The sequence below is a fragment of the Bubalus bubalis genome, chromosome 11, assembly GCF_019923935.1.
Source record: "Bubalus bubalis isolate 160015118507 breed Murrah chromosome 11, NDDB_SH_1, whole genome shotgun sequence".
NCBI lineage: Eukaryota > Metazoa > Chordata > Mammalia > Artiodactyla > Bovidae > Bubalus > Bubalus bubalis.
The window spans coordinates 51,168,009-51,180,216 of record NC_059167.1 but is presented as its reverse complement, the minus strand read 5'-3'; the positions used below and the strand labels follow the sequence as shown (position 1 = coordinate 51,180,216).

The window sequence follows — 12,208 nt, the reverse complement described above, 5'->3', positions numbered from 1 at the left end:
ACGTGTCTCTTTCAATTCTGGTTTCCTCGGTGTGTATGCCCAGTAGTGGGATTGCTGGGTCGTATGGCAGTTCTATTTCCAGTATTTTAAGGAATCTCCACACTGTTCTCCATAGTGGCTGTACTAGTTTATATTTTAAAGATTGGGTTTTTAAATATGATGCTTTTACTCCAGTTATTCCTTTCAACAGCTGAGTATTAACTCTGGCTGTTGATGGTTAGAAAAGTCTTACAACCTTTGGCATTCTGAGACCTCAACTAGTTAGGGACTCATAGAGAAATTCTATGTTTGATAATAAACATGTCTACTAAGTTTTGCGATTGACAAGGAAGAGAGAAGGGGAAATGTTGCAATTCTAGTTCCTAAATAATTACTTTTTTAAAAGATTTTTTTGATGTGGATCATTTTAAAGTCTTTATTGAATTTGTCACAATATTGCTTCTGGTTTATGTTTTCATGGTTTTTTGTTTTTTTTTTTGGCCAAGAGGCATGTGGGATCTTAGGTCCCCAATCAGGGATGGAACCCCTATATTGGAGGGCAAAGTCTTATCCACTGGACAGCCAGTGAAGTCCCAAGAATCTGTTTTTTAAAGATAGGTATTTGGCTCTTACTGACTTCCGAAACATGGATGTTCTCTTGGATGAGAACCTGACCTAGGCAAACCCATTTGTAAACTGGGAAAGACAGAGGATTTGAGTGCACGCACCTGGAACAAGAGAGCTTCTTTTTTCCATAAAAAAAACAAACAAACAACCTTTCTGTGGTTGATTTCCATAAGCGCACATTTCCTCTTCATAATTCCAGTCATTAATCACCAAGCAGTGTTTAATGAGCACCTGTGGGGATCATAGATTCCACTGTCTGACCTGAAAACTCAAATTTGGGGTCACCTCTTGACTTGGGGTAGGAAGTATAATGTACCCATGGGGTCTGGTTCTGACTCATCTGGCATCTCTGTTTTTGATAGAACTGGGATCAAGGCACAGGACTTCAGTGTCTTCTCTTACGTGTCTGTCTGTCCTTGAATCTAGGGTCTCTTAACCTTCGCACTGAAGACATCTGGGTGTGAATGGGTACTGCAGGGGAGGGCTATCCTGTGCGTGGTAGGAAGTTCAGCAGCATCTCCAACTTCTACCCACTAGATGCCAATAACACTCCTACCCCAGCTGTGACAACCAAAACTGTCCCCAGACATGGCCAAATGTCCCCTTGCATGGGGTGATAGGTGAGAAGGAGTAAACTGTCCCCTTCTGAGAGCCACGTCCCTCTAACCCTTGAGGACCCCAAGTCTGAGAATCCTACCGGGAATTACTTGGTCACCTCTAGACATGTTTCTCAAGGAAACCCATGTACTTTAACCAAGCCAATGTTCTCAACACTGGCTATACCCATTTAGAATCAACAAGATGTTTACCAAGTTGTTTTTTTAGAAGTTCCCCAGAGATCTTTATCTGTAGATAGGACAGACAACCTCTGAACTAAGTGTACTTGGCAATCTTATTACTCATAAAAACAAACAAACATGTCACTTATTACTCCAAACAAACATGTCACTCCAAATTTATTTCAAATAGGAAATGCCAGTAGTTTCAGAGCACGAAGAAATTCCATATGTCAGTCTATTACTGTCTATTAAAGGCCCCTGGAGACTTTTCACATGTGCTTTTTGTTGTTCTGTTATCATTACACAACAGTTGAGAAACTGGATAGTCTGGGAATTCTGAGCTTTATGACAGTTTGACCAAGCTGTATCACTTGATTTAGAACAATTTCTCATGCTTGTAATTCACAGACGCTTTTTTTCACACTTTTAATTTTATATTGGAGTATGGTCGATTGACAGTGCAGTGACAGTTTCATTTCAGGTGGACAGAAAAGGGACTCAGCCATACATACACATGTATCCATTCTCCCCCAGACTCCCCTCTCATCCAGACTGCCTCATAACGTTGAGCAGAGTTCCCTAACTCACTGACTCTTGACTAAAGTGACAGGGAGGAGCCTGACCAAGAGGAAATTCCCGGAATGTACAATGCTGGGATGGTCAGGAAGATCAAGACTTAGCAAGACTAAGGGTGGCCTAGGAAGGGTCACCCTTAGTCACCTCTGATAATGTGCTTCAGCAGATGAAAAATATGGGCTACCTCTTCCCTTTGCAGTGTTTCTGGGAATAAAATCAGACAATGGCAGTCTTTATGACTTAGGATCCAGAAGAATGTTGCCCAGGCTGTGTGCAAAGTCTGGCAGCTTCTGGTGAGCCAGGAGGAGCTGGTCAAACTTTTTGTGCAGTTATTAATCTGATATATATAGGATGCATTCAATAATGTTCAACTTTCCATGGGACCTTAGGCAACTCAACTTCCCTAAGATTTTGTTTTCTTATTTGAAAGATGAGCAGCTTGATATTTACCCCAGATGGTCACTAGGAGGATTCAATTAGATAATGTGTGTGAAGATGCTTTGTGAAATGTAAAGCCCAGTAGGTAGCCAACTGTAAACCCAGACCTGAGCACGCTATTACATGATTGCATTCAGTTCATATTTCTCTGGTTTGTCCTCTGGTTGTTCTGCCTCCAAGTCTGGGTTCAGATCTGGGTGGTGGATTTCAATGAGAAGAAAATAGACGAGGCCTCCAGCAGCAGCACCAACCAAAGGGCCCACTACAGGAATCCACCAGAAGTTATTCCCAACTCTGAAAGCAAACAAAGAAATCAGTGATATATCGCTTGGTCTTCCTTCTAGTATCACTGCTAGTTACTCACTAACCAGCTAGTTGTTCTCCTACTCATGGCTCGTTTTAAATCAGCAAGAGCTAAGTAGAATGGCACTCATGGTAGCTTGGTAGCCAGTATCCTTTCACTGGCTGGACCCTCTTGAGTTGGATGTGCTGGGCTTAAAGGGAGGAGTAGGTTCCCTGCCTGGCCTTACTGGTAAGCAAGGTCATCTGCATCCTATGATTGAGGGGATGCTAGAAAAATGTCTGTGTTAATTGCTTAAAAGTACTATTTTGTAGGATACTGATTTCAGTTGACCAATTCCATTGTTCTATTAATACCTGTGAGAGAAATATCCCATTTATTTCCCTTTCAGAAAACATAGTCCCTGAACCCATGGCAACAGTTGAGGGCATCTAGGGCAAGTTCAGGTCAATTATTCAGGCGTTGCCTTTCCCTCATACTGAAGTGGTGAGTCCTGGGGCTTGTGAACGGAAGGGAGATGTGGAGAGATTCCTGGACATGATTGGTGGATGAGAGCAATCACGAGATAAACAATCAGGAAACATTTGTCAATGAATGAATTAAAAACTCAAAGGTAGATATATGAATTAAATACTAAATACAATTTAATTCCATACCTATATTTTGAGGTCACAGCTTACTCAAATGTATTTTCTGATAAGGATTCCCTCCCCTCCAGAAGTTCTCAGTGTCGGTTCATTATATTGGAGGTCTAGTTCTGGGAGAAATCAGGTGTCTCTGTGAGTTGTCACCATTTCTTTTGGGGACAGAAAATCCATTTAGATAATTCAGTAGAAAGGACCATGAGTGCTCTGAAGCAAGTAAAACTATACAGTATAGTTGTGTAGTTGTTTAAGCATATGTGCATTTGAGATAAAACTTTTTAAAAGAAGGATAATTATGAACAAAAAGTTCAGGGTAATGCAGAGGAGGCAGAGGAAACAAAAGGAACACAACTCTGCATAGGAATTCATGGCTGCTATTTACAATTTTATTTTTAATAACTATACATATTTCCATGGAACTGCTTGTATCAAACTTTTATTAGAAAGAATACTAAACGAAATATTATGTTATTTAATATAATATTTTTAATAAAATTATTTTTAAAATAATAAAGGGGGGCCTATCCTATCCGTGAGACCTAGTTCTAATCTCAGGAGTGTCCTGGGTTTACAGCACTTAGCACATTGCTGTGTGTGTGTGGGCACGCGCTCAGTGCTGTCCGGCTCTTAAGACTCTACAGACTGTAGTCGCCAGGCTCCTCTGTCCATGGGATTCTCTACTCCGATGGAGTGGGCTGCCATTTCCTCCTCCAGAGGATCTTCCAACCCAAGCATCGAAATCAAGTCTCCCATGTCTCCTGCATTGGCAGACAGGTTCTTTACCACTGAGCCACCTGGGATCTCAGGACTACAGAACGTCTTTGAGCAAGTCTCCCCATCTCTGAGCTTCATACTTCCATCTATACCGCGGTCCTTTCCACCCGTGTCATGCAATCGCTCTCTTAGATCCTGAATCTTAGATCATAAAGGCAGGCTCCAGGGAAGAGCACTGAGATTGAGCACAGTGGCCACCAGATGGCACTCTTACTGTGCAGGAAAGAGGACGTTGCACTCCACTCTTCGCACAGAACCTTATCCCATGCCTCCAAATTTTCAATGAAAAGAATTTTCTGTGAGAGGCACCTTCTCTTCAGCACATGCTGCTGCTGTTTAATCAGTCGTGTCCAACTCTGCGACCCCCCCTAGGCTGTAGCCCACCAGCCTCCTCTGTCCATGGGATTTCCCAGGCAAGAATATTGGAGTGGGTTGCAATTACCTTCTCCAAGGGATCTGCCTGACCCAGGGATCGAACTCACATCTCCTGCTTGGCAGGCGAATTCTTTACCACTGAGCCACTGGGGAAGCTCTCTTCAGCACATGAAGTGAGTTTAACCACCTTATTTGGTCCATCACTTCCTTTTTTTCCAGCACTGTTTTGTGGTGAATCTCTCAATGTCATTTAACAGGTTAGGGGCCAAGATACCTGCCAGCATGCATGTCCTCCTTTCACTGTCTGGACCCTCTTGAACTGGATATTTTGTGCCAAGGTCACAAGGCTTAAATGGAGGAGATTTGACGTGGCTTCCTGCCTGGACTTTCAGGTAAACAAGGTCATTGGGGTGCTATGATTTGGGGGGATACCATAAAACTGTGTCAGTTGCATAGGGTGCTATCATTAAGGATTCATTTCTTTGGCTAAGTTATTTTAAAAATTAACAATACCCCTGAAATCCTTCACCTATTAAGCTATTAACACTTTAATGTGAATTAGGGAGGACCACTTGCTTACATTCTAATGTGTGTGTGTGTGTGTGTGTGTGTGTGTGTGTTAGTTGCTCAGTCATGTCTGACTCTTTGCAACCCCATGGACTGTAGCCCACTAGACTCCTCTGTCCATGGGATTCTCCAGGCAAGAATACTGGAGTGTGTTCCCATTTCCTTCTCCAGGGTATCCTCCTGACCCAGGGATCAAACCCAGGTCTCCTGCATTGCAGGCAGATTCTTTACCATCTAAGCCACCAGGGAAGCCCAAGAATACTGGAGTGGGTAGCCATTCCTTTCTCTAGGGGATCTTCCCGACCCAGGGATGGAACCCCAGTCTCCCTCATTGTAGGCAGATTCTTTACCGTCAGAGCCATCAGAGAAGCCCTTTTACATCCTAATACTTAAGGGAAAGCAAGAGTCATCTAGGGTCTGTCTTGCCCTTGTCAGACCCTGGGGAACCTACTCCCCTCTCATCCTTACTTCTTGCCATACAGGGGCAAATGAGGGTCTGAGAATAAGGCAGTCTAGGTTTCATCTGAGATCCTGGATGTGGATTCAAACTAGGAAATCTCCTGAGATGACTGTCTTGGGTGGAAAACCCTGAAAGGATGGAACTCGAGGGACCCTCTGGAGTCCTGTTACCGCTCAAAGGTTTTCTTTTGAACTTTTGGTAGAGGATTATCAGCCAGCCTAGCTATTTCATAACTGGTATCTTCCCCTTCTACTCCCTTTTAATTTCTTTTATATAATGATGTCAGATTAATTTTTGGTAAATTGAAGTTCTAAACACATCAAACTTTTGCCCTAAATCCTTTGCTACTCCCTATACTCTATAGAAAAGAGAGCAACAAAAATCCCAGAGTCTTGTTCTAGAAATCTAGTCCTCTGTGATCTGAAACAATTGCCCTTCCAAGTTTCTTCATACAGCCTTCCAACTAGACTAGATTGTGTATCATTTTAATATGCTGTCTTTAGATACAGATGCCTCTCTGCTTGAAACAGCCTCTCTGTCCCTGATTGCACATGTCCAAATACTATAAAATGCCCCTACTTCCACTCCCATAGTTCCTAAATTTGGAGCTGCAAGTCTTCTCTCAACTCCTGGGGTTAGTCATTTGACAGCTTCAACCTCTGTGTTCACCCTCTGAAACAGAACATAAACAAAGCAGTGAAGGGCAGCAACAGTAAAGGGCATCTTTAGCCCTTGAATAAGGGATTAGGAAGCCCATGGATGAATGAATGCATGCATGAGGGGAAAATCCTGATCCTGAGGGATGTGCTGCTCAGAGTTTGGCATTAGGTGATTTCAACATCACAGATGTGGGCTCCTGCCATATACTCAACAAAGCAAAGAGAACAGGCAAGACCTGTTTTAGAACCACCATCACGCTTAGAGATTTGGATGAATCACCAAGCAAGGCTCAAAGCGAGGCCAGCTGACTCTGGCGTGTCTTTGTTTTAGGTGTCTGTGTGAAGCTCACAGAGGTGTCTTGGCTCCTGGAGTGAACCTCAGGAAATTGGAATTAAAGGAAACTCATGGGTTAATCCTGGGCTTTGGAAATAAGGAGACCTTTAACATGTTCTCAGTGGTCCACTGGAAGAACACAAAGGATCCATCCTAGCTGTGAACATTGTGTTCCACCTTTTCATGTTCTAGTATGGTCATTCTGGAACAGAGCTCCTCAGCTGTGGCACTCTTAGCATTTTTGTTTGTGGGGATGTATCCTGGGTACTGTAAGATGCTTAGCAGTATCCCCCGTTGGACTCTACCCACTAGATACTGGTGACAGGTTCTGCCCCCACCATGCCCAGCTGTGACAACCCAAAGTGTCAACATGCATTGCCAAACATCCTTGGGGGCAAAATTGCCACTGGCTGAGAACCACTGCTCTAGAAAATTCATTGTGTTGTTTGTTCCTTAAAGATAAAGTATGCTGGGGACTTTCTTGGTGGTCCAAGTGGTTAAAAATCTGCCTGGTGATGCAGGGGACATGTGTTCAATCCCTGGTCAGGGAACTAAGATCCCAAATGCCACAGAGCAACTAAGCCTGCGTACCACAACTGGAGAGCCTGTGCATTGCAGCAAAAGATTCTGCATGACGTGGTGAAAATCCCGTGTGCCGCACTAAGACCAGACACAACAGAAGAAAGAAACAAAAAAGACAGGAATGATGCTTTATTCTTTTTGTATCCTTCATCTCCTAGAACATATGCGGCACAGAGCGTTTATCCATTCTTTTGTTCAGTAGCTTTCACTGAGGCTTTCTATGTGCTGGACCCTATTTCAGTCACTGCAGACAAAGCCATGAAAACGCGGTAAAGGCCCCTGTCCTCACAATGCTTTCTCTGTAGTGGCTCCGGTGCTGCCAGTGGTGATTAGAATAGCGTTGGTGACTGCTCTCTGTCTGTCTCTTTGTCTCCCTCCCCCTTCTCTCTCCCTGTCTTACACACACACACCACATCATAAATCACCAGTGATAACGTTCCACACTTATGACGAGGGTGCTCTTACCCTCACCCTCCCATCTGCGCTCTCTTGGATCTCCAGGTCGAAGCCCAGCCCTCCCCATTGAGGCGCAGCGTGAATCTTCCTCCCTCTTCCCCGATCATTTTGTTACTTACGTGAACACCTCAAACCCCCAACCTGCCAAAGCAGTGAAAAGTCTGGGACTCAGGTCTCGAGCTGGGTTCATGGCACAGCCACTGTTCATTCCCAGAGAGGAGGCGATGGTAACAATCAGGAAGCCAATGACAACAGGCTCTAGGCCTCTGGGGACTCCCAAGTTTCTCGAGTCAAAAATGGCAAAGATGACAATGAGGAGGAACATGGTGGCCACTACCTGGGTAAGGAGAAAATGTACGAGGGGTTCAGCTTATATCCTTCCCACTGGCCCACCTCAAAGTGCACCCCCTATTGTTAAAAACGAACCTAATAATAAGCAACATACACTGGCTGAGCACTGTGTCAGAGCCTTTTCTTCTTATTAGCAGTCCTAGACATGAGTGCTAATCTGTCTCTCCTTTACAGACGAGTTACCTGACCGAGGTGACAAAGTCAGTGGCAATCAGGTGTGGATACAGAGAGTTTAACTCTAGAGACTGTATCTCAACTACTCTGACCTGTTAAGCTGCTACCAGATAAATAGAGGGCAAGCTGCAGGCTGGAGAAATGAACAAAGGGGCTCATTCAAATTGGTGAGAAAAACAACGTGAGACATCAATAGATACACGGGCAAAGGAAATGAAAAGACAGTTCATAAAAGAAAAATAGATTTGAAAAACAAGTAAGTGGGGAAAACTGATTTGTAATGAAAAAAATGCAAGCAATACCAAATATTAGGGAAATGATATCAGTCCTCTCAGGCTTTCCTGGTTGAACTAATCATGTTATACTTTTGAAAGCAATTTAACAATGATTTAGCAATATGTATTTTAAAAAGCCCATAAATGTGTGTACTCAGTTGGACCCAGTTGGATATTTGAGAACTACACCTTGGAAATAATCTAAAATATGGAAAAATCATACAACAAATATGCAGATACATAATTAAGCATTATTTATAGTACTGGAAAACTGGACTCCACATCACCAGGGCAAAAGCAATTGTGTAGTGCCCATTCTATAGTCTATTATACAGCCACTAAAAACAATAAATATGAAATCTGTGTGTACAATGTGATGATTGACTATTTACCTCGGTTAACATGAAATATTTTTCTAGGTTAACATGAAAATGAACAGGTATGTTTTAAGAAAAAAAAAATCAGAAAACAAAAACTATGTGGTAACATTTAAAAAAAAGTTGGAGGCCTCCCTCGTGGCTCAGTTGGTAAAGAATCTGCCTGCAATGCAAGAGACTCGGGTTTGATTCCTGTAGCCAATAGCACAATATGAAGATCTGCTGGAGAAGGAAATAACAACCCACTCCAGTATCCTTGCCTGGAGAACCCCCATGGACAGAGGAGCCTGGAGGGCTACAGTCTGTGGGGTCACAAAAGTCAGACACGACTGAGCGACTAAGCACACACATGTGGTAAAATTTAAAAATACTTATGACATTAGGTAAAAAATTATATGTGCATTACATTTTATACTTGAAAATAACATAAAAGACAAGTTGTAAGGGATTATACAAACAATGATAGCAGGTATCTTGAAGTGGTGTGGTATAGTGGGTGTTTCCCCCAGTCTCTACTTTCTAAAATTTCTAAACTATTATTTGGAAATTGTATTATTATTTTACTTTAACAACTAAATGACAGCCACTATTTACCAGATACTTATTATGTGCCAGGTACTTCATTGCTTTTTCTCATTAGAACCTCACACTAATCTGTGAGATAAATCCTATTTATTCACAATTTACAGATGAGGAAAGGAGGATTGAAAGAGGTTAAGAAACTTGTCCAAGGGCACAGAGCTCCTAAGCAGAAGAATCAGGATGAGACTCAGACAACTGATTTAAGACCAGAACAGTTGTGCTATTGGCTACATGACAAATGCTTGGATGCCTCTTTTTTAAATGTCAAAAAGGAGAGACACTTCTAGCTTCCTGGAGAGTCTAGATAAACCTATACATCTGGGGAGACACCGAGGACCCTCAGCTCACCTACCACACTTCACAGGCCTTCAACTGAGAACAAAACGTCTTTTCTCCAGATCTCTACATTTACATGATGTGAACAAATGAGACAGTTTTGCAAAGCAAACCCCATTTGCCCGTACGGGGTTGAAAGGTCCACTCCTCCACTTTTCTCTGAACTTCAACTGATGTGAAACAAGGGTACTTTTTAAAGAGGAAGCAGGAAGCTCAGTGGTTCAAATTTGGCAAGCACAAGAATTTGTCAGCAAAGCTAGGGTTATGCTTAGGGACCTCCAACTTTGGGAACACAGACTTTCCTTTCTGATAGGCCTGTAATGTTCCTATGCATCCTCCTAAGTAGATTATGTCTTTTCACTGAACTTGGGTCTTTGTTGCATATACACTTACTTGTTCTGCAAATGCATTCACCAGAGACAGATACGGAGCTGGGTATGTTGCGAAAATGTGTGCTGTTGCATTTTCTCCCACGATGAGCAGTTTTCCACCATCAAAAGACATAAATGCATCTATGGAAGACAGAGCTCTGGCACGTTAGTGTCCTCTGGACAGAAGAGGGGGAGACTTATAGGTCTTGTGCTGAGCAAGTACAGACAAATAGCCAGGTTCAGTTTGGCAGATCCATATCATTTGCCTCTCTTCGTCTCATAGTATGGTAGTTTTAGAGATGCCCAGAGAGCTCCCATAGAGAAGACAATGGCGCCCCACTCCAGTACTCTTGCCCGGATAATCCCATGGATGGAGGAGCCTTGTAGGCTGCAGTCCTTGAGGTCACTAAGAGTCGGACACGACTGAGCGACTTCACTTTCACTTTCCACTTTCATGCATTGGAGAAGGAAATGGCAACCCACTCCAGTGTTCTTGCCTGGAGAATCCCAGGGACGGGGAAGCCTAGTGGGCTGCTGTCTATGGGGTCGCACAGAGTCGAACACAACTGAAGGGACTTAGCAGCAGCAGCAGCAGAGAGCTCCCAGGGTGACAGGTCAGAGAAAGAAAGCCCTGGCTACCCTGGATGGTTCTCTCCACACTTGAGCCAAACCCTTATTCAGTGGGTCTTGGGAACCAGTTTTCTCTGAGGGGAATTGGAATTTGCAAGATTGACTAAAGGCCAAAGTGAAGCTTAGACCTGCTCTAGGCAGAATCCATGATTCCCAGAGGGTTCTCAGTAACCCCTAATACCAGCCCAGCATTTGAGGGCATCAAGTACAGTGAAGATGCCCTTAGAGCAAGAGACACAGCAGACCCTGACATAGCAGTGTGGTCTAGGTTGTTCCAGACCCCCAGGCCTCTCCTGACCCAGCCTCTGACTCTCCAGGTTTCTGGTCTGATCTTGAGTTCTCCTTTAGTTTTCTTACACTCTAATTCTTAGGATAGTCTGCGGGAAGAGGTGCCTTTCCACAGGTACCTCTATTAGGCTTGGCTCATAAACTCTAGTTTCCTGAGTGTTCCAGGTTGAGAGTTATAAGGTATTGAGATTTACTTTGGGTTAGATAGAAGGAACTACGTTAACAGTTGATTTTATGGAACCCCAAGATGGCACCCCACTCCAGTTCTCTTGCCTGGAAAATCCCATGGACGGAGGAGCCTGGTGCGCTGCAGTCCATGGGGTCGCTAGGAGTCGGACACGACTGAGCGACTTCACTTTCACTTTTCACTTTCATGCATTGGAGAAGGAAATGGCAACCCACTCCAGTGTTCTTGCCTGGAGAATCCCAGGGATGGGAGAGCCTGGTGAGCTGCCGTTCATGGGGTCACACAGAGTCGGACACGACTGAAGAGACTTAGCAGCAGCAGCAGCAAGATTTTTTAGTTTGAAAGGGTTCTGAAGTCATCTAGTTCATTCCCTCATTTTCCAGAGGAGGAAACTGAGACCAATAAGGTCAGATGACTTATTGAAGCCACACAGCTACTTACTTAGTTCATATGGAACTAAAGTCTGGGTCTTCCATTGTCAGAACTTTGATTCCCGCAGGACTGCTGCCAAATGGAAGCCCTGGCTATTAGACAAAAGGGAGATGGGGTTCCCTACCCACCCCATTTCTTGACTGTGTTCCTTCCCTCAAAGGCTCTGCTCCAAATTCCTTCTCTAAATATTTACTCATCATACCCTTTGAGAGAAGTCAATGGTTTCTCTCCCAGCCAATTCAGAGAAAGGTAAGGAGAAGCCAGGGCCCTGTTGCTTACTTTGGCATTGTTTACACTGTAGTATTGGTTGGGTCTAAAGATAGAATTCCTTTATGTTCTCCCCTTCATTTAAGTTGTGATCGTTTTCATTAAGAAGCTTCATGAATGCACCCTGAGAATAATGTTGGCCCCATTAACTAGAACTTAGGACCCTTAGAAGGGCTTCCTTGGTAGCTCAGATGGCAAAGAATCCACCTGCAATACAGGAAACCCAGGTTCAATCCCTGGGCTGGGAAGATCCCCTGGAGAAAGGAATGGCAACCCACTCCAGTATTCTTGCCTGGAGAATTCCATGGACAGAGGAGCCTGGCGGGCTACAGTCCATGGGGTCGCAAAGAGTTGGACACAAGTGAGCAGCCAACACTTTCACTTTCA

At 43.7% G+C, this 12,208-nt stretch overlaps 1 protein-coding gene across 2 annotated transcripts in view; it reads right to left on the bottom strand.

Moving 5' to 3' along the window:
- Window positions 1–1,533: 1,533 nt before the first annotated feature.
- AQP9 (aquaporin 9) overlaps window positions 1,534–12,208 on the bottom strand; it is a 48,734-nt gene continuing 38,059 nt past the window's right edge. The window contains exons 4-6 of one of the 2 annotated variants that reach the window (XM_045162080.1): window positions 10,040–10,158; window positions 7,671–7,888; window positions 1,534–2,693 (exon numbers count right to left, since the gene is read on the bottom strand). In XM_045162080.1, coding sequence (XP_045018015.1) covers window positions 2,519–2,693; window positions 7,671–7,888; window positions 10,040–10,158 — 512 coding nt within the window. In that variant the 3' untranslated portion in view covers window positions 1,534–2,518. Of the gene's footprint in view, window positions 2,694–7,209; window positions 7,340–7,670; window positions 7,889–10,039; window positions 10,159–12,208 lie in introns of those variants that run through there. The other variant, XM_045162081.1, reaches the window with a different exon arrangement.